This window comes from Nanorana parkeri, unplaced genomic scaffold (genome assembly GCF_000935625.1).
Source record: "Nanorana parkeri isolate BGI_ZX_2015 unplaced genomic scaffold, ASM93562v1 scaffold1992, whole genome shotgun sequence".
NCBI classification, from domain to species: Eukaryota; Metazoa; Chordata; class Amphibia; order Anura; family Dicroglossidae; genus Nanorana; species Nanorana parkeri.
This window is the reverse complement of record NW_017308260.1, coordinates 118,464-143,676: the sequence shown is the minus strand read 5'-3', so window position 1 is coordinate 143,676 and position 25,213 is coordinate 118,464. Positions and strand designations below refer to the sequence as shown.

Here is a 25,213-nt window from a genome sequence, read left to right as displayed (position 1 = left end):
GTTTATTCAGAGTTCTTGTGTTTTCTGACGTTTACTAGGGTTCTTGTACATTTTTTTTTTCTTGTCCCCCTCCCTGCACTTCCCAGGTTTGCATCTAGGCAAACCTAGAATGTACCTCCTCATAATATAAAGAGAGCAATTTATCAAAACTGGAAGGGATCAGCTTCCCTCTTTTATTTTTAAAGCCTAACTGAACAAATGGAAGAGAGAAGCTGGTTGGTTACTAGTGGCAACCGCTCCAAATTCTGTCTGCTCACTTTGATACATTTATTTATTTTTGGGGGGAGGGGAAGGCAGAGACCAGTGAGGGCCCTATTATGCCATATCGCACATAGTGACTAACCCCAATTCATAAAAAATGCATGTGTCTGCATGGGTTAACATGCATTTTCACACGCCTTGTGTGTTTGAACGTCATCTGTTGTCGAGCATTATTCAGTCCTAGTTATATATTTTTCTTTCCTTCAGTTGCTGTGTTGCATTTTCATGCACTAGTGTTCATTACATTTGCTGCATATGTTCTTGTGGCATGAACGAGGTACATAGACAACCATTGTTTTCTATGTGCCCTTGCAGTGACCTGTTCATATGCTGGGAGTTATGGTAGAGCCTACCAGCCATGGCTGCAGTGCATTCATGGATGAAGAGGCTGCATGTGAACAAGAAAACTGAGAAGCAACAAAGGTGAAAATAAGTATTTGATTAAATATGTCAGTTGTGTACGGCATACAGCGCTTTATTAAACTATATATTCTATTAAACCGCCCTCTTAGCGATTCCTGCTTCCAACCGCCTCCGCCGTCGGGACCAAGAGGAGGGCACACACAGCCACACCACGCATGCGCATATCTTCGAGAAGTCTGACCCCGCCTCCTCCTGCCCACAATTAACGCAGGGATGGCCCCTCCTCATTCTCTTGCCCACGGACGACAGGCGGCTCTCGCGAGACTCGGGTGCTAGCTGCGGGAGGAGACCGAAAGGGGGGAGCGGCGGACACCGGATCCCAGGCCCGAGAGACTGGACACCCGTCTGGCTGTGTCTTCCTCTCTCAGTGCGCACATGGACCGCTGCAACCTTCACCCTCTGCCTGCCGCCCTCCTGCTGGTGCTGCTAGTGCTGTGCGGCCTTGTCCCGGGACCGGCCAGCGGCACCCAGAACGGTAAGGAGAAGTGCGCTGTGTGGTGCAGGGAGATGGGCAGCGGGTTCGTAGAAGAGGCTGAAGGGAGAGGGCTGACAATGATCTCAGCATAAGAGCGAGAGAAGCGCAGAGGGAGGCATCTGTTGTATGGGAAGCTGTATTCTCCGCTCATAGTGCCAGGCTACTCCCAGGGATGCAGGCTTAGCGGGGGTGGGGGGGAGCCGGTACATGGTGGTGGGGGGTATCATCAGTAATGGAGGCAGGCTTAGTACAGATGGCTGTGTGTGTTCTTCTATACATACGATGTGCATGTTCTATCATGTATCTGCAGGGTGACATCTGCTTCCATCTCTGCATGGTGCCAGGCACAGGACTGATGGGCTACAATTGTGTTCACCAATAAAACACCAGCATATTTATTAAACCATGCCATTTCCCCAGCCCGAGGCTTCTTTATGGGTCCAATGGATGACAAGCGTGCTACATTGCAGGAATGTCTACATGCACATCGCTATGTGTAGAACCAACCGTGTTCTGTCCATGCCATGCAGAAGAGCAGATTAATCACTGCCGTGTGTGGTGTACGCCGAGTGATCCGTGTTCTATCTGCAGTTGGTGCTCATATGTTTTATTAATATCCTTCTTGGCTGTCCTTAGGCAGCGAAACCATTATATGGTAATAGTGTTAGGGCTCGTTCACACCGCATCGGACGGAGGCAGGGTCAGTGCCAGGGCACAATCCTTTTCTAGGTGCCCTGTTTGCACCATAAGGCTGCATTAAGGTGCCTTGCGGGAAAAAAAGACGTGCTGCATTTTTTCGCAGTGCTGCTAACCTCCTCTTCTGAATGTCAACGCGTGATGCATAGAAGTTAATGTAATTCTTTTGAGATTTCAATAAAGTTGGAAAAAAAAAAGTTGAAAACATAAAGCACCTCGGCTACATGGTGAACGCCAGTCTGCAACCATTTTGACATGAGTGCTGGTGTGAACAAGCCCTTCGTGTGCATGTCATTTTTTTTTGTTTCCTAACTTGTCCATGTAGTTCAGCCACCTGTGACCTTCTGATCCGGGGTCACCGCTGGCTGCTTTGCTAACATGCATGTACCAGTTTATTTGTGTCCTTCTCTCCTATTCTTTGGTACTTCCGTCTCTTAATCTGTGATGTCCAGCTTGTCCGTTTTTTATGTCTTCTCGAGGTGAGTTTATCGATTTATCAGTTTGAAAATGAACATTTTGATTTGCTTCAGATTTGGACCCTAGGTAGATCACGGCATAATTGATGAACCCGATTCATAAATTGCAGCATCCTTCATACCATGGGCAAATCTGTATAAATATATTAAGGCCAACCGGAAATTGCCTGAAAAAAGGATGAGGTTTGCCACACTTGCAAATCGATTAGTTCATCTCCGTGTCTTCATTGCAATCTGTCATGTGCCTAACTTGTTACTATTCTGAAGTATAAACGTTTAATAGGGCGTTTGCCTAGTTACTGCCAAGACGTTACTTACCAAGGGTGTGTATGTGTGCGCAGATAGCATTGAAGCTGCTTCATTGTATCTGGTGATATCTGCCAAAGTGTCAATCTAGGGTGTGTGATGACTTAGGGCCCATATACATTGGGGCAGCCCTGTCTTTTTTTTTTCTTTCAGAGCAGACCCAACGCAAGGCAGTTTTCCTGGCCACGTATAGGTTTGGTTCATACCACAACAACACACGGGCATTGCAGTGGTGTGTGCTTAAAAAAAACAAAAAAAAATACGCTATGCAGTATTTTTCTTTTTCAGTGCAGCGGGATGCAATGCAGTACAACCATCTCGCACCTTGCTGTGCCTGTAGAACCTAATGAAATGTCACTTGTGACATTGCAATAAAGTAACAAAAAGTACACAGTGCGATGTGCCGGGATCGGTGCATCGGAACTGTGTTGGGTACCACACAGCAGCTGCTGTAAATTGGCCCTTATACTGTATACAGGCACCAGTGATTATATCATGGAGCATCCAAGCAGATTGAAGTCACAGACGTGATCTCAATCTGGCCAGTAGTAGTCCACATCCATGGATTAAGGTGTCGCATTCTTCAATACTGAAATTTTAAAGTTCTGTTTTGTTTTTTTAATCTGTAGCAAGAATGTTAAAATATTATATTTATATACTTGCTGGGTATGTACTTTTTTTTTAGCCATGCTTCCCAGTCAGTGTTTTATAAAGATCAAAAGCAATTATAATAAAATATTAATGTGTTTACAAACCTGATGCAAGGCAGGAATTATTTATTAGGCCTACTGATGGGTAACTAGGACACCATTTGTTTGTTTTTTCCATTGAGAACTTATTCTTCCCCGTAATTTTCTGCTATCCTTCTAGTAGACTTCAGAAGGCTTTTACTTATGCACAGTCAAGTTCATTAAAATGGTTTCTTATTGATTTAATCGTATTTGAAAAAAAAAAAAGCAAAGTGCGGCTTCCCCTAGTATAAATGTTCTAAGTATTTGTTCATTAGAGACATTAATGAAACCCCATCCCCCTCCACCACCACCCAAGATGTACCTTTCAGATACCCCTAGTTAAAAGCTGATAAGGAATTGAAGTAAACCATCTGGTGCTGGTTTTGACCCCTTCTGAAATGCAAATGAGAGATAATAGGAACACTGCATCCTATTTAATGGGCAGAGGATATAAATAGCAGCATAATTAATCTCTTGGTGCTGTATGCCTATGTTGCTGATTCTTCACACCAGAGCCATTAATTGCAGCTATCCTAGTAAAATACACCAGGGCCAGATTTATTAAATGTGGGTCACATATAAATTATTATTTTTTTCTTTTGGCACTTTAAAATTAAAGTATTATCCCCATGCTGCTATGGACATTTATTACAGAGGATCGGAAATATATCTGGATAATATTAGCGCATTTGACTTGTGTTCAGTGCTGTACATTGACCGTGAATTGGATAGTATCTGGATTATTGAGTGCAAGGGCAATGTACAATTTTTTAAAGTGCAGCGCTGTCCAAGTACCTGTAATTAACTTGTAACACAGGAAATTTAGTTTATCAAAGTCTCTGAATGTTATGTACTTGATTACGTTAAGTGACTCAGAAGTTAAACCTTAAAAATACATTCCAGTACCTTTTTAACTATTAACACAAATGTATCTTATTTGTATATCGCTCGTCTCTAGATCCTCAAATCATCTCTGAATACATGCTGACACTGTCCTTCCTTGTGGAGGGCTGCTACTTCTGTTCCCCATGGTCTCTGTGTGTTGTAAAGTAGTCACTGCTCCAAGCTCGCTCCTGTGATGGACTATTATTATTATACAGGATTTATATAGCGCCAACAGTTTGCGCAGCACTTTACAATATAAGGAAGATATTACAATACAATTCAAGACAAGATGGTAAGGAGGGCCCTGCCCCTGAGGGCTTACAATCTAAAAGGGAGGGGCAAGACTAAAATCTCATGTTTAGTTTATTAATTTGTAGGGATGCACCGATACCAGTATCAGTGCTGATATCGAGTATTTGGGCAAGTAGTTGTACTCGCCCAAATGCTCCTGATACTTATCCCGATACCAGACCGTCTGGTATCAGGAAGCTGGGCGTCGTGTAATGACTTCCGACTTTCTGATTGGCCGGGAAGCCGGCTCCATGCACCCTCATTACACGCTACCCGGCTTCCTTAATGGGACTTCTGGTATCAGTATTCGGTATCGGCGAGTACTGGAAAAGAAATATATTTACTCGTACTCGATACCAAAAAAACGGTATTGGTGCATCCCTACTGATTTTGTATTGCGATTGTAGTCCATCATGGGAGTGAGCTTGGAGAGGTGACTACTTTACAACACACACGGGGACCATGGGGAACAAAAGTAGCCCCCCTCCAGAAGGAAGGATAGTGTCAGCACCAATTCAGTGATGGTTTGAGGATCTACAGCTGAGTGATACACGAATAAGATACATTATTGTTATTAGTTAAGGTACTTGAATGTATTTTTAAGATTGAACTTCTGAGTTTAGTGTCACTTTAGTACTTCACCACAAGGCTAACATGTAAGTCTGCTCTTATAAAAAGGCAGCATCCCTTAGCTGAGCTCATCTCTTCTGGACTGATGCGTTTGTTGTGCTCCATGGAGGTAAACATTTCACAGTATGCATAGTTCATTTGAGTGGATTATGCCTCTTTGGAGGTATCTTATACCATTTGGTTATCCTGTTAGCTGACTGGCCTTTTGTTTGCCTGTTTTACAGCAGACTGGCTCTTTTTATGGTTATGCAATTTATAATGTTTATTTTTTTTTAAATTTCCTTTATTATTAATAGACACAAAAATATTACAACAACAATAAAGATAGATCAGAAGGCTGCAATATACAAAACCATAAAGCCCCTGGGTTGGACAATATAAGGGTGTCCTCAGCAATATGCAATTTATAATTTGAGGTGCCAGAGTGTTTTCTTCTTGTTTTCCAAGAGCTTTTTATGCATATGAATTTCTACTGCTCCAGTTCAAGGTCTTTTCTCCAAGGTCACAGAGCATCCTGTGATTTTAAGATTCACGATCCAGGAGGGATGTCCCCAATTGCTGCTGACGGCAAACCAAATGATTCCTTCAGAAGACGCCCAAAGAATGAAATATTAATGCACAAACCTGGTTTATCAGCAAGTTGGCAAAAACACAGGCTCTCCATGAGCAGTTGCTATAAAGAGATTAAACATATTCTAATATATTTTTATTAGTAGTTTTCTTTTTCTTCTACATGCTGAATTTTATTTTTGCAGCCTTTTGGATCCCCCACCCCCTTCTTAACTGAGCTTAAGGTCACCAATTATTAATGTGGTAATGGAATATATCCTTCACTAAGAGCATATGCTTACTCTATGCACAGTCTAGTCTGTTGGTGCTTTTATTGTATAACGAATTGGACTGTCTTGTTCATATATCAGTATTGGATTGTTGTAATATGCCTGCATCTAAACAACCTCATAAATCAAGTTTAATTTAAATGATTGTTTCAAGTTATCCATGTACACTGAGCAAGTTTCTGAAAAGGATGGGATGAATGAGTCAGTAGACTGTCAAGATCACATGTAAATCCACAGATAATGTTTTTAAAATAAAATTGGAATTTATAGATGCTAGAGCTTGTCAGTTCCCTGGCACAGCTGCCGCTCTCCTTGCATGTCATAGATTTATTCTCTTTTGGGAGTGTCTAATTGCTATCTGTGCTGGCCCAACTCCTCCATCCGTCACCTCCCTTTTATGTAGCAGCTGGAGTAGGAGTGAATGGTGACATCTCTGAGTCTGCTGGGGTTACTGATATCACATCCAAGATGGAAACACCCAGCAGCAGTCTTAGGCCTTTTGGATGCTTACACAAGGGATACTTTAATAAGTAATAACATGCATTAAATACACATAATCTTATGGGAAAATTGTTTTTGAAATAAACTGTCTGGCAATAGGGTCTCTTTAAGCCCTGTTATGGGTACATTCATATTCAATATATAATACACACACTCACTGGATGCTTTATTAGGTACACCTCTTCAACTGCTCGTTAACACATATTTTAAATCAGCCAATCAGATGGTCTGCTGAAGTTCAAACTGAGCATCAGAACGGGGAAGAAAGGGGAGTTAAGTGACTTTGAACATGGCATGGTTGTTGGTGCCAGATGGGCTGGTTTGAGTATTTCAGCAACTGCTGATCTACTGGGATTTTCATACACAACCATCTCTCGGGTTTACAAAGAATGGTCTGAAAAAGAGAAAATATCCAGGGAGCGGCAGCTCTCTGGGCAAGAATACTTTGTCAGAGGAAAATGGCCAGACTGGTTCAAGCTGATAGAAAGGCAACAGCAACTCGACTAACCACTCATTACATCCGAGGTATGCAGAAGAGCATCTCTGAACACACAACACATTGAACCTTGAAGCAGATGGGCTACCGCCGCAGGAGCCCACACCGGAAACTGAGGCTATAGATTGAAAGTCCTTACCAAAATTGGAAAAAACGTTGCATGGTCTGATGAGTCTCGATTTTCAGTTGCAACATTTCGGATGGTCAGGTCAAAATTTGATGTAAACATGAAAGCATGGATCCATCCTGCCTTGTATCAACGGTTTAGGCTGGTGGCGCTTCGCATCATGGATGTGCAGCCGATAAATCTGCAGCAACTGTGTGATGCTATCATGTCAGTAAGGACCAAACTCTCTAAGACAGGGGTGCCCATAAGATCGAGCGTGTCGGGCTTCTCTGGATTTCCGCTGCTCTCCCCATGTGTATGCATCGGGGATCCGAGAAGAAGTGAAGGAACCACTGCAGCCGGCGGCAGAGGACAGAGCTGTTCATTCTTGAGTTTTTCAATGAGGAAAATCACTCTACAGAGGCTCCTCCCCATTCAGAAACTGGATGATAGTAAAATGTTTTCTGAATGAATGGGAAGCCTCTGTAGTCTCCATTCATTTAGAACAGAGGCTGCAGAAAAAGAGTGACGACTTTGTGTCCTCAATTTTCTTTTTCTATTTTTAAAAGGGAAATATCAGGGGGCTGTTTAGACCCCTAATATTTCCCCGAAGCCCCCCCCAAGAGTAAAAAAAACAAATAAAAATTAATAAAATTAATAATAAAAAAAACTTAAAGGCGCTGGGTGACATCACACGCCTGTAGGGGGCGGCATGTTTTTTTTCTCTTGCCTCGGGCTCAAAAGGAGCTGGCTACGGCTATGCTCCCACGTTGCTCGTGCGGATGGCGGCTGAATGTGTCAGTTGCTGCAGATGGAAAGGGGCAGGACATCTCTCCCCATGTGCAACGTCGGCCACACGAGCACCATGGGAGGACAGGACGCCGGGGCCTCTAGGACACTTTGGAATGTAAGCCGGCCGACTCCCTGCGTTCAGGGGCGGGAAGGGGTTGTATTGAAGTCAATGGCACTGCAGCCATGCCCCCCGCCCACAGTGTGATCACCCGGAACGCAGGCACATTAGTGCCTGCATTCCGGTCCAGTGCGATCTGCAAAAATACTGCTCGCAGCATTTTTGCGGATCGCATTGGACTGGAACGCAAGCACTAATGTGCTTGGGTTCCAGGTGCAGGCGATCGCACTGTGGGCAAGGTGTCTGCCTGTGGTGCCTGGCTGCGCTGCCATTGACTTCAATGCACCGCCACGCCCCCTCCCGCCCCTGAATGCAGGTGTTTTTTCGTTAGATCTCATTGAGGTAGATCTCATTGAGCTCGTCATTTGAAAAGTAGATTTCCAGACGAAAAATTGTGGGAGCCTGCGTTTTAAGGAATGTTTCCATCACCTTGTTGAATCAATGCCAACAAGAATTAAAGCAGTTCTGAAGACAAAAGGCATCCAACCCAGTACTAGCAAGGTGTACCTAATAAAGTAGTGGCCAGTGTGTGTGTGTGTGTGTATGTGTGTACACACACACTTGCATAGAATACATGTAGCTTTCACAGGAATAAAGACCATCACCGCCAGGCCACATGTTTACATTCAGACCTAGTAATTGGCCATTTTAGATGCCAAGTGTTGCAGAGGACAGACAAACGTTCTTCCTTGTTGGATATCTAAAAGGACTGTGACTGCTGCTGGTTGATGTTGGCAGCCCTAGTAGATTTGGAGCTTTCACTCAATTGACACTTCACTCTTTCCCTGACAGCTACTTAAAGGAGAACTATGAGGTGAGTGCTTTTCACTCAATTCATAGTTCTAGCCGACCTGTGACAATGAGACTGTCACAGGTCAGCTCAGTAGATCGGGAGGTGAGCGAACACATACCGGCGTTCACTCTCTTCTCGATCCTGTCATGGCTCGAGAGCGGGACGGGATTCCCCCCTCTCTGCTTCGATCCACCAGCGCTGATGGAACGGGCGGGGGAGGGGGCGGGTACAGCTGGCTCTGCCTCTAGATAGGCAGAGCCAGCTGTCACTCACGCAGCTGGGCGGATATCGATGTTGGGATCCGCTCCCGTTGCAGCGTCTCAGTATACTGCAAGCTGTAGCTGGCGGTATTCTGAGCTTAGGGTGACGGGAGGACGCGAGTTTGTGTCCTCCAGTTACCCTAAGGAGAACTATGGGGAATAGCCCTGACCCCATAGTTCTCCTTTTAAAAGGAAGGTAACACGGGCAGAGCAGCTGAACCAGCACAGGCCATATTTAGAGACTCCAAGAAGAGGGCTATGATGTAGCTGTGCTAGGTAGTCGAGTTTTCTGGAGCGGTTGAATTCCCTAGCAAGTTCATGGCACACACAAGTGCATAGAATTGTTTATGGAAAGGAAAAATGCGGCAAGTAACTTTTTTAAATGCTTTGCGTGCTTTGTACCTTCAACTTTTTAAGGTGGTGATGGGTCCACTTTGTGTGCACCAAATTCCTTTACAAACTCCGATATTACCTTTTTAAAAGTAGCAGTGACCTCATCACTGTGTTGCACATAGTCTGAGCAGAGCTGTGGGAGGGACCCAGAAAGACCACCCAGTACAAAAGACGAGGGAGTTACAAGACCAGTCACTCTGCACATGGAGAGAGAGCAGCAGTGACCGGTCTTTATTACAGAAAGCTCCAGCAAAGGCGAACATTCACACTTGCACTCTTATCTTCAGAAATTACCATATCAATTGATTGTAAATAGTTTAGTCAGTATAGATTGTTTGCTCTGTACTTTGCACCAATTATGAAATCTCCACTGAACAGCATTTGGTCAGCAGGCATAATATGTTTTGTAAATGGCTCTTCCCGTTCCTGTTAATCTGATGGCTAAGAAACTGCGGAGCACTTCTTGTTCATTCCATTCTGCAGATTTCTCAGCACCGAGGAAACGCCACAAACCGATGATACCTCGTAGCAGCTTCAAACTAGTGATATGGAAGCAGGGTTGTGTTTTATGCTTAGCCATCACCTCTTTTCTCCCCAAAGGGCTACTTTTATGATTCACATTGGGCATCTTAGTCCATTAACTGGTCAGGGGGAACAGAGCTCCGGCAACGTGCGTCTTCACTCGGCCATGTCTTAGCCACGCCCCTTGGGCATCTTTTTAAGAATATTTGTGCTTTTGGGCACCATTCTAAATGAATGGTACTGTGTTTTTAGGTTGTCTTGTGGTACAGAAATATATAGGTGTGAAGCCAGCCTTAAAGCGGAACTAAAGTCAGTGGGTGTGGGGAGCTCTTGCCCTAATATGCAGATATGCACAGCATAAAGTACTTGAACATTATGGCACAGTTGCCTTCCAGCACTAATCAGACCATGCTGTCCTTCACACCTAGCTTCCCCTGCCACTTCCAGGTCCCCAGTCATCCTTTTTGGTCATTGGCAACCAGAAATGATGTAAATCCTTTTACATGCGCATAAGAGTTGCATTGTCCCTGGCACACAGCTCTATTCTTGGTATCTTACAGATGCCGGGAATGTGCTAAGTGTACACTGGCACTGCACTTGACAAAAAAATAAAACATTTCCTGACTCTTCAGCCAAAAAAAGCTTTTTATAAAATCAGTTCTTGAGGCAAGTGACTGCTTATGCTAAGTCGCAATCTGGGGAAAAGCCGCCACCACCACCAATTATTGCTGAGACTAACATTATAACACCATGTACATCTATAGTCACCTTAAAGTAACATTAAAGTCACAACACCCCCCCCACACCCTGGATGGTGGCTGAACAAAGATGGTGCCAGCCTTCTGGAGAGAGAGGCAGCTATAAGGCATTGTCAGGAGAAATACTGTCCCCTTTTTTTAAGAGGTCAAAAAGACATGCAAAGGTCAGGCTCTCGCATAACTGTGCCTGTAGGCTCAAGATTTCAAACAAATGTCTGGAACTAGTTCTGCTTTTATAACGCTGTACAGAACAGGAGTTTGCAGTCCATGACGGCCAAATTTCAACTTCCTTCTGTATGAGACGTCAGACAAAAGGTGCCTACAGACATTGAAAAAACGTTTGACAAATCTGGCTGTTAAATTAGAAATAAACTTTTTTTTTTCTTTCATATCTACCACTAGCAGGCAGTAGATAATATGCCAAAACATTAAAAAAAATAAAGAGGTTACCAATAGGTTCAAACTTACCTGTGTCTCCCTCGTTCACTCCCGTCTGAAGATTCATGCACAGCAGAAATCTTCGGCCGGGAGAAGAGGAGAGACACAGGGTAAGTCAATGCACGCAGCTGGCAGCGTGCACGTGGACAGACACCGTGGTACACAGAAGACACAGCAGTCAGTGCTGGATTGGAGACTGGCACCAGCTCTGAAGGGACTCCTGAAAGCTACCGGAAGGAAGTGGATGATCGGATCAAGAGGCATCATTTAAGGTAAGTCCTTAAAGCAGAATTGGTATGGGGGGGATTGTGACTTTAATGTCACTTTAAGGTGACTATAGATGCCTGTTTTGTGATCAATCTAGATATATGCACCATTGCAAATAAGCAATTCAATCAATTTAAAATATTGAACGATACAACGCATACAGTATCAATTAATACAATCTATCAGAACAGATCCATTGAAATAATGTTATTAATTTGGATTAGTCCATTGTTTGACACACACATTTTATTTAGCTCGATTTGAAACAATCAATGAAATTCTACCACAGCCGATTGACTTGCCAGCCTCTTAATAGATCAAAAGCTTATTAAATCGGTCAAATTTAGGATCTGGGGTTTACGGTTTGGTTTGATTAGCACATTTTAGTGCATTGAATGATATACACACACATATATATATATATATATATATATCTCATACACTGAGTGGCCAGATTATTATGACCAGTTGACGTTTGTAGGCTAATTAGCTATAATTTCGCGCTGAAGTTGCTAGAGGGCCAGACCATTATAAATAGGGAAGCAGATTGTTTACCACGACAGTAGAAGTGATTTTTTTTTCTGAAGATATGGGGAAACAACGCGATTTAACAGCCTTTGAACGTGGGATGATTGTTGGCGCTCGCGCCATGGAGTGACCATCAGCAAAACAGCAGAATTTGTTAAATGTTCAAGAGCAGCTGTTGTTAAAGTGTTTAAAGACTGGACTGTCAGCCGAAAATATGGGTCTGAACATGCGAATTGTGGCCGTCAGCGACTAGTCAATGTTAGGGCAGAACGGAGAGGGGCAAGACTGGTACAAGACAACAGAAGGGCAACAGTGCAGTATCAGATTCCTCGCATCACCTTTCAACATCTCGTGGAATCACGAGGCGGCCCAACGAAGTCACCTCGTGAAGTTATCTCGTGAAGTACTGATGGGGTGGTCATAATAATCTGGCCACTCAGTGTATATGTAATATCAAACCCCGGATCCTAAACTTGACTGATTTTAGTAAGCTTTTGATCTGTTAAGAGGAATATATATATTAAAAAAAATATATATTTGTTTGTTTACTTTACTGTTGGGGGCTTCGGGGAAATATTGGGGGGGTCTAAACAGACCCCTGATATTTCTCTTTTAAAATAGAAAAAGAGATTTAGGGCTCTTGAGTTCTAAATCTCTTTTTTCTGCAGCCCCTGTTATAAATGGAGAGGAAGCCTCTATACTGAGTGTTCCTGCTCATTCATAACTTGTGGACATAGTATGTTTACCATGTCTACAATCATAAATGAACAGGAAGTGAGGTAGAGCACTTCCTACTCATAATTGGGTACACAGTAAACATCCTATGTCCTCAATTATTTACAAGCAATCGCTGAGTGCTTGTACCCGCTCTCCATGGGAGGCTGAGCGAGCGGTGCAGGAAGGAGAGCGTGATCTCCTGTGACAGATGACTCCTCCCCCACACCGCTGGCCTGGCCTCCTGTGACGTCTGTCTCCGCCCCCACACCGCTCTCCTAATCTGGGAGGCTGGGTGGTGCAGAGAGGGTGTCCGGCCTCTTGTGTCTCCGGCGTTCACATAGCTTTTCTCCCCCGCACCGCTCAGCCTTCTGAGACAGTTTGTCATGCTCCACCCTGGACGCTGTGCTGTGTCAGAGGGGACACAGATCAGCACCCAGTAAGGAGAAGATAAAGCTGGCATGCACCTAAATTTCATCCGAAAGATGGCACTTTCTGCATTTTGCCAAAAGTGCCATTTTCAGCCGATATGTTTTGATGGCGGAAATTCCGGTGCATCCCTAATAAATATATTTATACACACCCATATGGGTGTGCCCATCTTTAGACCTGCTCAATCCTCTATGACAGATATCCCCTGGCCGGACAGTGAGAAAGAGGTTTGGCTGAGTTGGATTTTTCCCATTTTATATTGGTTTGGTCCTGGAAGTTGCAGCGCTGCTTTCACTGGAAGAGTGATCTTCCAAGTCGACTGGAACAGATCTGGAATCTGTGACGAGATGTTGCAGCTGCAGTCTCCTAGAGATATAAGAAGCTGGTCACTTATAAACTCTACCTACATTTTAAATATCTTTTTGGAGTGCCTCTTTATAATTTAATTTTACATTTTAACACTAAATGCAGTATAAATTTACTTTTAACTTTGCCTGCAAAAAAAGCTTATTGTCATATGACACTCGCATATATAGGACAAAAATGCAAGTGGCAAGTGTGAATAAAGCCTGCATGAACAGAAGACAAGTTTCCATGCCAACAGTCTTTTTGTGTCGCGTAAAAACACTTTTTTTCTTCCTCTTCTAGTATTTCTTGCTTTGCATGTAACTGGCACTGAGAATTTACACACAACAGTTTATGTAGTACAGTATTATAGGGCGTAAAAAGAAACCTTGGGAAAACATAATTATCATTTATTTCAAGCATGTATGTGTTTTTAGAAAAGTTATAAAACCTGTGTAATAATATAAGTGCTTAAACTGCCAGGAATCTCCTTTCTTTTACATTTAAAGGAATTAATTCCCACTACCACCTAACCCTTGTAGCACCGGATTGTTCAGCGCATAGCGGTGGTCTTTACAGCCTACCCTTAGCATGGGCTATTGGTCCTCCCTGGAGCTTCCTATTTTAGGTGAAAATATCAAAGGCATTCCAAAATGGTGAGCCATTCATACATCCTCAGTCCTCCTAGTTCAGCAAAGAGGTGTCTATACATAACCTTCCTTGGGTATACCAGACTTTCTTATTGCCATCTCAAAGGCATCTTTCGGATGCCCTATATCTGTTAATCTGTAAAATCCTCTCACATTTTCTTCTCTACATTGGGATTCCCCTTCTCAGTTGCAGAATCCAAATTTCCCTTAGACCTCCAGCTAATATTGCAGATTTCTGCTCACAGTCGGTCTATCTATTCCTTTATCCTAGGAGCAATACTAATCCAGTTGTTTCAGATGTTCCTCACTTCAACTGTGAGAGTCCTTCACCCGAGCGTTCTTCCCTCCTCTTTGCAAGGAAACATCCATCCCTAATTCACCTGCACATCCTTGCAAAGTCAACATACAAAACTCTATCCGAGAGTACTCCTTCCTTTAGTGGAATATTGTGTGTAAAGAAGCCTTTGTGGGACCTGATGACTGAAAAAAAATTTCTTCCTCCAGTCCCGTTTTCCACGTATCATTCCTAGTGCTCCTAAAGGGATACCTACAGATCTTTGCAGATGACTTTCCTGTCTGGGAATATCCCTTATTTTATTGACTTTCTGCTCTATGAAGTTGAGGGTGCACTTTAGTGCACTCCTAGCTTTTCACTAGCTTATTTTTTTTGCTTATGGACATACCTTGTAGGTCTTCGCCTCATTTCACGGAAGTCTAGGTTTTGTTATGCCAGGCTTAGGGTATACACGGATAGATTTTCAAACGAATGTTCATATGAAAGATCCCGTCGGAACATTCGATAATGCCATCAGTGACTTGGCGATTGTCATTCCAAATTTGTTAGGTTGAAAAGCATCGGTCCCATCACAGAACCCTGAGGCACACCGCTAATGACACTAGCCCAGTCTGAAAGGGCACCATTTATTGATACTCTCTGTACCCGTTCCTTTTAGCCAGTTCTCTATCTATGTACACACCCTTCCGTCTATGCCCATAGCTCTTAGCTTATACTGCGAAGTCAGCCCAGTTCTCCAGGAAACCAAATCCTTCCTTCTGACACCAGCTCTGGAGCCACTTGTTAAGCTCCCTCAACTCGCGCTGTCTGTCCGGAGTGGCTCTTGGCACCGTTAGTATCTCTGAGAAAACTACCGTGGAGGTCCTTTCCTTCAGCCTAGCACCTAGGTCTCTGAACTCCCTTTTTAGGACACTCCAGTTTCCTCCTATTTTGTCATTGGTGCCGATGTGCACCATAACAACGGGGTCGTGCCCAACCCCATCTAGTAATCTCATTTTCATTTAACATTCGGTTTTGGTATGATTTGGAGTTCCCCAAATGAAAACCACATTCACTGTTAGAATTTCATTTGACCAGGAAACATTTTACAACATGCTCTGTTGAATTTTTCCTCCTGCGGTCGAAATCTATCATTGATCCCAATGTCCGAAAGGAAGTTGGCAGCATGGGACCCGACGTGGAGCAGCAGATCATAGCTGAGCCTCCATAATTGAAAGAACTGAAATCCAGTAAATGAAAGGGACAGACCAGCGACAATCAGGCTGGGAATGAAAAGCCTAGATGGTGCTGGATGTCCTCCATCCAGGAAATGAGGTGGGCTCTATCTGAAGCTCATAGTGTGCAGCAAAATCATATAGGAGAGGAGCCTGTACGTCTGCAAGACTGAAGGTAATGCAAGAGTAATCATACCCATAGACCTCAGCGCTCTTTGTTTTCTTTCTGTTCCAGTGCTGGAGACTTCATCAGGGTCTTTGGCATTCAACACTTGAGAGTTTCAGATGCCTGTTCACCCCCTCCCATGTATTGTGGCTCCATTCTCTGACCCCTAAAGCTAGCCATACAATGTTAGAACTTCGTTCAAATGTTCTTTTCAAATTGTTCATCAGAGCATTTGATATTGTTTATCATTGAGTCAACCCATTTCTTTTTAAAGCCCTTCAAATTTTATGCAGACCTGCTTCCTGGAATCCTAGAGGCATTAAACCCATTTCTTCCTTTAGTGCCTAGGACACGAGCATTACAATATGTATGACTTCTCTCCAACGAAAATCACATTTACAGTTAGAATTGTGATCATTTTTAGATAAGAAACATAGATTCTTTTTATGCTCCTTCAATTTTCCTTCTCACTAGTAAATTGAACAGATGTTCTGAGAACATGATGTTCTACTTGGGTATAACCAGCTTAAATTGTATTTCCACTTTTGCAGTCAGATTTTAGAAAACCCCTCTAATATGTTTGTGTTTTTATTCACACTACATACCTAAAAAAAAAAAAAAATATTTAAGAAATGTCTTACCTTTTTTAATATTTCTTTATTAGATGTGCTTGTAGCGGCATTTGCAAGCTTCTCTCTCTCAATTTCCAAGTGACAGGAAACGTTGACTGTCCCCATAGAGTAGGGATAGACTGAGCTTCCCCTCATTACCGTACAATGTTTCTAGAGCTTTAACTTTGTTGACAGTATTTTAGATCTAGTTTAAGTAATGAGATCTGTCAGCACAGTACAGACAGGGTTAATTATATTAACATTAAAGGAGAACTATTGGGAGAGTAAAATGTACTCTTCCCAATACCTAGCGCTCTAAAGACCGAGAGCTGAGTTATCACAAGCCACTGTCAATCATGCAGTAGGGTGGATCCGATCTTTCCCGGTTGCAGCGCGGCTCTGCACGGTAGCCCGCTAGATGCTGACTATGTAAATATACTCCTGTGACCCAAAAGAGGACTGAAGCCAAAAAAAAAGGTTTGGCTTTATTTCTTTTTTAACCAGCCCCATTCCCCCCTTGCATTCCAGTGCAAAACTCAAAACAGAAAATTAATTGCTCTCTCAGAATAGAACATGCATTGTGCAAGCAGAATAGTTATGCTATGTGAATGAGAGACTTGTAACAAATCTACAATAGATGTTATCACAATTTGGCTGCAAAAGTGTAAATACTGCTATGTCCTCTTAGGAGGTTGGAGGATAGAGCCATAGCGTGCAATTAGGGTCACAGTCATCTTGCACTAATGGAAGTGTCAAATGCTGGAGACATAAGCTGCTGGAGCAGAAAACCATAATAGCTGTCTAGTCTGCACTGTTCACTGAAGAGGGACATGTGTATGCAGGGTAGGAGGGAAACAAGGCATCTGAGAACCATAGTTGGCCTTCTGAAATCATGAGAAATGGAGCAATCAGCAGTGCTTGGCTAAACGTATGCATGGACTGCTGTCTTGTGAAAGCTGGTGATTTTTGTTTTAGCGATTATACTAATGCACGATGCTCTGGCTTCACTACTTAGTGTATCTAAATCCTAGAACAAAATATAATATATTACAGTTTAGGAGTCCTTAGATGTGGTGGCTGCATTAGTTGTCCAGCCATACCCTTCTGGTTCTAGTGTGACACCACTCGCTCACTGTGCTGTCACCCTAGGACAGGAAGTGTTAGGACCATTGCGCATAGTTTACAGACAGAACTATGCTGGGCTTATGAGACTGATGGCTGATAGCAGCACATGCATGGTGTTCAGGAAGTTGTCTGTTCACATATTTCTAGCAGGATCAACAGTTGACCTATTATATTGATATAACAAAACACTTTCAAGGGAATGTTTAACAGGCCAGAAGTGAGCAAACCAATGCCATACATTGCCAACGGGGCCCTGTAAGCAGTCTTCCGACTACTATAGCAGCCAGGAGCCTGTTTACATGTATAAAGTCGACTGTCCTATTTACACAAAGTGGTTTGGGTGGCTTTAAAGCTCTGAAATGTGTACATCTCATCCAACCTTCCTCGCCATGTTTCCTGGGCTTCGCCTGCCCCTCCTGCCAACTCCCATAATTCTGCGTGGTTCTAACTAGTCAGGCCTAAAATGCATTTTAACATGAGTGCAAAACAGATTCCTGTCTAATAAGAAGGCAGGCTGTCCTCAGGAAATGAAGGGAGGGGAAATCTCAACACAGACAAGTAAAAATCTAAGTTAAAAGAGAACTATGGGTTAAGTGCTTTTCTTAAGGGTCACGGGAGGACATATAGTAGTGTCCTCCCGTACCCCAAAGCTCAGTATATTGTGAGCTACAGCTTGCGGTATACTGAACGCCGGGACGGATCCCGACATTACTGTCGAGATCCACCCAGCTGCGTGAGTGACAGCTGGCTCTGCCTATCTACAGGCGGAGCCAGCTATAACTGCCCCTCCCCGTCAGTTCCTCAAATCAGGGCTGGAGGATCGGAGCTGGGGTGGGGAGGAATCTCTACAGGGAGCAGTGACTGAAAGTCACGGCTCTCTGCAGGGAGATGATCGAGAAGTGTGGGAGCGACGGTATGTGTTCGCTCACTTCCCGATCTATTGAGCTGACGTGTAATAGTTTAATTGTCACACGTCGGCTTGAACTATGAGGGTGAGTGATTTTCACTCACCTCATAGTTCTCCTTTAAGGGAATGTTGGAACCTCTGTTCACTTTGTATTGCTCAGTTGTTTTTTTGATACAGATTTTCCACAACTTTCTGTCTGGTAAAACATTGTCTCCAGGACAGAAAGTGAGGGGAATTCTCTCTAATGGAGCTCCGCATCACAGTAAAACTAGACAGGGATTCTAACCGTTCCTCACATCAAAACTAGAAAATCACATGGCCGCACATGTTAATGTGATCGGCCGATCTTACAGCTGCACAAATCACTCCCACAAGAAAGCTCATAGTCGGTTGCGACAGGGTAAACAAATTCCCTGCAGCTATTACAGCTTGGTGTTTGGGCCTGTTCACACTAGCCCATCGACTGAATCGATGCGTCTTAGCCGATAGGCTAGCACATTGTAACAGCTCTGGCAGTATGGGTTGTATGGCACACTGCCTGAGCTGTCACTGTTTAGTTTTTTTGTGTGCACTCCATTCAGGTCCTCTTCACAGCAGTGCTGTGCAGTGACCTGCAGTGCCATCAAGCTGCACTGCAGAAAAAAAAAATATATGCAGCCTGCTACGTTGCAGCACACCGCCCATCACATCCGCTTTACTTTATGTAAACAGGGCACATAGATTTCTATGTGTCCTATTGGTGACCTGCATTGATCTGGTGCAGTAAATGCAGGTCAATGCTGTGTGTGTGAATGGACCCTTAGGTCAGCAGTGCAGGCTTTCACACTATGACATACGTTGGCAGCGAACGGATCAAAGAGTACTGTCACAGGAGAAATTTGCAGCCCCCCCCAAAAAAACTGCAGGGATATAGTGTTCACATGTACTAAAAGCTAACTAAGCATAACTATGAGCAGATTACACTTTCTTTACAAAGGACTGATACATATAATGTAAAACTAGCTGTTTTACCACCTCGGTTTCTTGTGTTTAGATCCCACTGGTGCAATAGTATATAACAGCTTTTACAATGTATGTCTGTAGACCTGGTGACCTTGTGTTTGTACAGACCACTAGGCCCAAATAACATTAGTGATAGTGTCACTGGTGGCAACATGCTGGTGACAGGATTGCTGGGAAAGCAAAGAAACTACTATGCCCTTGCTTGCCTGACCAGCATGGTGCTGTGTAAAATACAATTTCAGGGCATCAGCTTGAGTATGAAAGTCTGTAAATGTCAGAACTGAATCAGGAAAACAAATCTTTTTGGCAGGTAAAACCATTGCCCATACATGTGAGCTGTGTCTGCTGTTTGCCTGGTTTAAGAGGCACTGAAATCTGGAAGCTGTGCAGGGGAAAAAGGCAGGCAGAGGGCAAAGGGCTGGTCACCAGAATTGTCTGAGGTCCTTCCTGCAGCTGATGTTTTCCCCATTATGTCTTGCTCTGCACTGTTTTTCTTTGTGCAGGGGGCCATCTTGGTAGAGGCAGGGCTCTTCTTCCTCATGTCAGAGCCTTCAGTAAGGAGAACAGTGAGCAGTACAGTAGTGACCTTTTTAAATCTCCTGAGACTAGCAATCAGAGGCACCAGTGCCTTAGACCTCACGCTACAGCTATGAGGCTAAAATCAAGTACCTAGGCACATCACATACCATGAAGTGCAGTCTTTTAGGCAGAATTTCAGGCAAAGTGTAATTTTTCAGAACACTGCTAAGTCACAACATTTTTAGATGTTTTCTATAACTTGGCAAATCTTCAATCTTTGAGTTCAGCAAATGAACAGGTTTGCTTTACATCATACAATGTAACCAGTCCATACTTGCCCTCGACCCTTTTTTTGTTTTTGTGTATGTTTTGTTTTGGGTTCCTGAGTGACAAAATGTCAAGCATGGCAGGGCCCCTTATTTCTATATGAATGTCATATGCTCTGTGCGTGCGCGAATTACATTAAAATGAATTAAAATAAATTACCAGAGCTAATGCAGAGCTAATGTCGGCATTGCTAAATTACATTATAAAAGTACCTCTGTTTTGCCTTGCATGGAAAAAAAACAACTGCTCCTCCCAGTTTCCATTCTAGGCAAGCAATCTGCGCTTACCACTCATCAGAAAATCCAGAGGATCAAAATGGCTGCCCTGTGTACATTGCTCATTTTTAAGAACGCCTAAATACAATTTGCAATTCATACACATATTGACAGCTTTGTAATTTTGATCTTTCACAAGGATATATAAAAGAGAGAAAAAAATGTAGAAAGGCAGCTTGTCTCCAACATTGTTAAAATGATTGGCTTTTTATTTCGGTTGTTTTGCAATCTATATACAGTTCAGTATGTGACCTTGTGCAAGCACACACATGTCCTGTTTTACAAGATTTCATAAGTTTGCATTTCATATGCAATTAGCATCAAGCGTAGAATATTCACTGCACTGTTTATGTAGAGCAGGTACAAATATAACAAATGTTGCCTTGGATTTTCAGATTAATTTTCATAAGCACATATTAGGAAAGCACCCCCACCCCATCTCTTATCTCAAGGACAATCAAGGTGCCAGCTTCTGTGCTCACTTGGCCAGGATTCAGAGGTTGGAAAGTGAAACACAGGGTATTATCCATCGTCCAGCTGGCTGCCAGAAATCCATGATCTTTTATTAACTTTTTGAGCGCTTAGAAAGAGCACGGCTTTGACTCAGCCGTGGTAAGAGAATCAAGTCATTTAAGCCATCTGACCTGGACTTATATTTAGCAGGGCAGTCCTGTAGGATCATCAAACCTCTGTTTCAAATCTCAGGTTGGTCAGTTTTTGGTTTGGAATGGTAAATAAAATTTGCCTTTTTAGTTTGGTTTTTAAAAAAAGGTTGCCCCATAACCGCGTTCTAATGGACTGCTAAACTACCTAATGTCAAAGCAGGAAAATATTTGATTTGCAAGCAGTTTTACATTAAAGGGGTTCTAAACCCTCCGGTTTTTTTGCCTATATCTACTGCTATCAAGCAGTAGATAAAGGCAAACAGTTTTTTAACAAAAACGATAAAACAGCGGTTTAAACTTAGCTTTTTTTCTTTGCGCGCTCCCGCCCGAGAAAACGAAACTGTTCGGGCGGCCGCAAAGCATCTTGGGGCGGGCGCAGTTCTGGTTTTTTGGCCGGGAGACAAGCATAGACGCAAGGTAAGTGTATGGACGCGTGCACCCGCATGCAGACACAGCTGGATCGGAGAGACAGAGCAGTCAGCGCTGGATCGGAGAGCCGCCGCACTGCTGGAGGGACAGATGAAAACATCAGGAAAGAAGATCGGAATAAGAGACATCATTTAAGGTAAGTGCTAACATTAACATGGGGGTAGGTGAAATAAAATGTGACTTTAATGTCACTTTAACTTGTCCTATGAAAAATATGTAAGCTGCCAGAACCATCCCCATCCTTATTTTTAAAATGTTAGTTTCCTGGCTGTCAAGCTTTTGATCTTCAATACTATCCATAGAAACAGTGTTATTTAACATTAAGCTAATCAATATTCATAGATCGCAATATTCAGGATGGTTTCACATATTTGTGTTTTTTTTACCTGATGTGTTTTTCCAATAAAAAAGAAATGCAATCAAACCCTGGTTCACTATGCCCATCCAGAAATGGATATATCCAGTCTAACACTATAAGACCACCTCTTTATACCGGTAGAACTCCGTTCCCTGGCCCCCTTCTCTTCTCTCCCCCCACCCTTTCCTCCCCATTAATTCTTACTGTCCAGGGGTGTGGAATTCGTATCGCCCGACGCCAGGGACATGTAGTTCCGGGTGCCGGGCAAGTGGTTTTTTCACTGTGTTAGCCCTGCTACGCACAAGTAGCAGGGCTGGTTTTCTTTTCTTAAATGAGCGGGGGGCCGGGACGGAGCGGGGGACGTTGAGTAGTGCTGGAGCAGTGACAGGCTCTGTCACGTCCCTCAGCCTCTGCTCGTTCCTGTCACAGAAGTTCTAGCACAGTGCTGTGCTAGAACTCCTGTGTTGGAGGTGACAGGGTCAATAAAGAGTACCTGTCACCTCCAAAAGCTATCACACAGGGGATTGTTATCCCCTGTGTGTTAGCAATACAGTTACGTTTAAAAAAAAAAAAAAGGAAATGAAAACAAGCCCGCTGCCCCATCTGCATGCGAATAAACGTGCAGTGTTTTCAACTGCGATCGTGTGCAACCTCCCGGGCAGGTCGGTATTGCAGCAGGAAAACGCACAATCTGCCTGGCACGACTGGGGTGCCATTAGAAAATAATGGCACTGCCAGCGCGATCAGCAGTGGTGTGCGATCCGTGACTGCCGGATGGCTGGGTGGTCACGGAATCGCACACCACCGCCGATTTTATGATAGTTCGAAGAGTTGAGAGCATAGAGATTTTCACCGCCTAATGTACACTGGACTATGTATTGTATCCCATACTATTGCACTATTTCTTGACTTTTACTGCATTGTACATTCTTTACAAAATAAAATGGGTATGGAAATCAAAATTAATTGAAACGCACTGGAGGTGCACCGAAATGAAAATTTCAAAATGGAGACAAAACTGAAATAAAAAGTCAGGCTGAAACCGAAAATGTTTTTTTTTTATTTTACATTTTTAAAATTTATTTTATATTCATTTTCTATTCAATATTTAATTTTTTTACTTTTAGGGGCTTCGGGGGAAAAATTATGGGTCTAAACAGACCCCTGATATTTCCCTTTTTTAAAATAGAGTAAGAGATTGAAGACACAGAGTCTTCAATCTCTTTTTCTGCAGCCCCTGTTATAAATGAACAGGAATCCTCCTATACTGAGTGTTCCTATCCATTCATAACATGAGAACATTGTATGGTTACTATAACCACAATCATGAATGAACAGGAGGTGATGTAGATAACTCCCATTCATTCATAATTGAGGATACAATAACCATAATATGTCCTCAATTATTTACAAACAGTGATCACTTGAGTGTTTGTTTGTACCGCTCTCCATCCTGACAAGCTGTCACAGGAGGCTGAGCTTGCTATGACAACGCTGGCTGTCTCCGCCCACACACTGCTCTCCTTTGATCTGTAACAGGAGGCTGAGCGGTGTGGGAGGAGAGACGTTGGCCACTCATAGTGCTCTCCTCCCCGCAGTGCTCGCCCGCCTGTGACAGTTTCTCTCCTCCCCGCTGGGGCACAGAGCAGCGCCCAGCGGGGGAGGAGAGAATAGGATGCACCGCTGTATCGGGCAGAAAATGCCACTTTCTGCATTTAGCCAAAAGCGCCATTTTTGGCCGATATGTTTTGGCGGCCGATATATATCGGTGCATCCCTAAAACGCACCAAAACACATGAAAGCAAGTTGTAAAGCATGTTGTGCCATGCATTATTGTGCATTGCAGCTCTTGTCAAAATGCACAGCAACGTACATTGATATGTGGCTTATTGATTTCAATGAAATCGGGCAAAAAGTGCCAAAATGTGAAAGTGTAAATGTGCCAATAAACAAAAGGCTGTGTGCGGGTGAGTTCTCACCATAATGTGCAACTATCTTCAGCATACTTGCACTTTTACACCACACATTGCCCTTCTCGTGGTGAAAGATCCAGAGCCCATTCTCTTCTACTACCACCATCTCCCCTGCTGCTTTTTATGCAACCCACGACAATCATCTTCACCCATTGGACGTCTTCTGATAATATACCCATGTCTATGTTCTGGATTCCAAGAATGGGCCAGGATGCACACAATGTACATTCTTAGATAAATATTGCTAGGGGTGTAGGGGAAGTTTTTTTTCTTTTTTTTTCCACTTTTGTCCCTAGTCAAAAACTTCCAGTTTTCTAAAGCGGGACTTTAATTTCACTTTTAAGGCTTGTTCACACCATGTCCAGACCAGAACAGTTTGTTCCCAGACCAAAAAAGCATCCCAATGAATCCCTATGGTAATTCTGGGCTCTGTCAAGACAAATAAAAATGCTGCTTATCTCATTTTCTCTGGTCTGGAATGCATGTAAACACAAATGCACTGGACTGCACCTGAAAGCGCATTGTAAGCTTAAAAATAAAAAACGCACCAGAACGTGGCAAAAACACACTGCGCTGCGTTCGCAGATCTGGTCCGGACATGGTGTGAACATAGCCTAAAGGTGCCCATACATCTATTATCATTCGGAAATTCTCCACGAATGGTTTTTTAGTACAATAATCGATCAGTTGATGGGAACCATTTTTTTTTACTGTACTCCTGGCTGAATTTTCTCGAAGGGTGAGGCTTTTCGAATTATACAAAAATTCCTTACGAAAAAAGCGCAACAAGAACGCTGCACATGTGCAAACCAAAATCTGTTCTATCAATCGAAAAAATTCGGTCAGCATTGCTAACGAACAATTTTCGAAATCGACATGCACGATAGGGCAGTCGTGCGGAAATTAAACGGGTTTGCGGAGTGCACGAAGGAAATCGAACGATAATCGCAGAGTATAGGGCCAGCTTTAGACTCTGCTTTCATCCCTATTCTAATATAGACCCTGCTTTGCACTGGTCAGGCCAGAACGGCAACATAGATCTGTGCGTTTTGTAGTCTTACTATATTAGAGCAAACCTCTTATGAGACGAAACTCCAGTACTGTGTGGGAGTGCCTTCTAATGAGATTTTGGAAATCACTCTGTCATACTGCCCCTTTCCTCTGAGCCCAGCCTATTTATACCACTCCCCCAGGGGGGCATCATCATGCTGACTGAGCTCA

General features: G+C 43.3%; 1 protein-coding gene across 2 annotated transcripts in view; it reads left to right on the top strand.

Annotated features, from left to right (window-relative positions):
- Positions 1-899: 899 nt before the first annotated feature.
- NPTN (neuroplastin) overlaps positions 900-25,213 on the top strand; it is a 75,112-nt gene continuing 50,798 nt past the window's right edge. For both annotated transcript variants that reach the window (XM_018572301.1, XM_018572300.1), the window contains exon 1: positions 900-1,159. In XM_018572301.1, the coding sequence (XP_018427803.1) occupies positions 1,060-1,159 (100 nt within the window). In that variant the 5' untranslated portion in view covers positions 900-1,059. The remainder of the gene's footprint in view (positions 1,160-25,213) is intronic.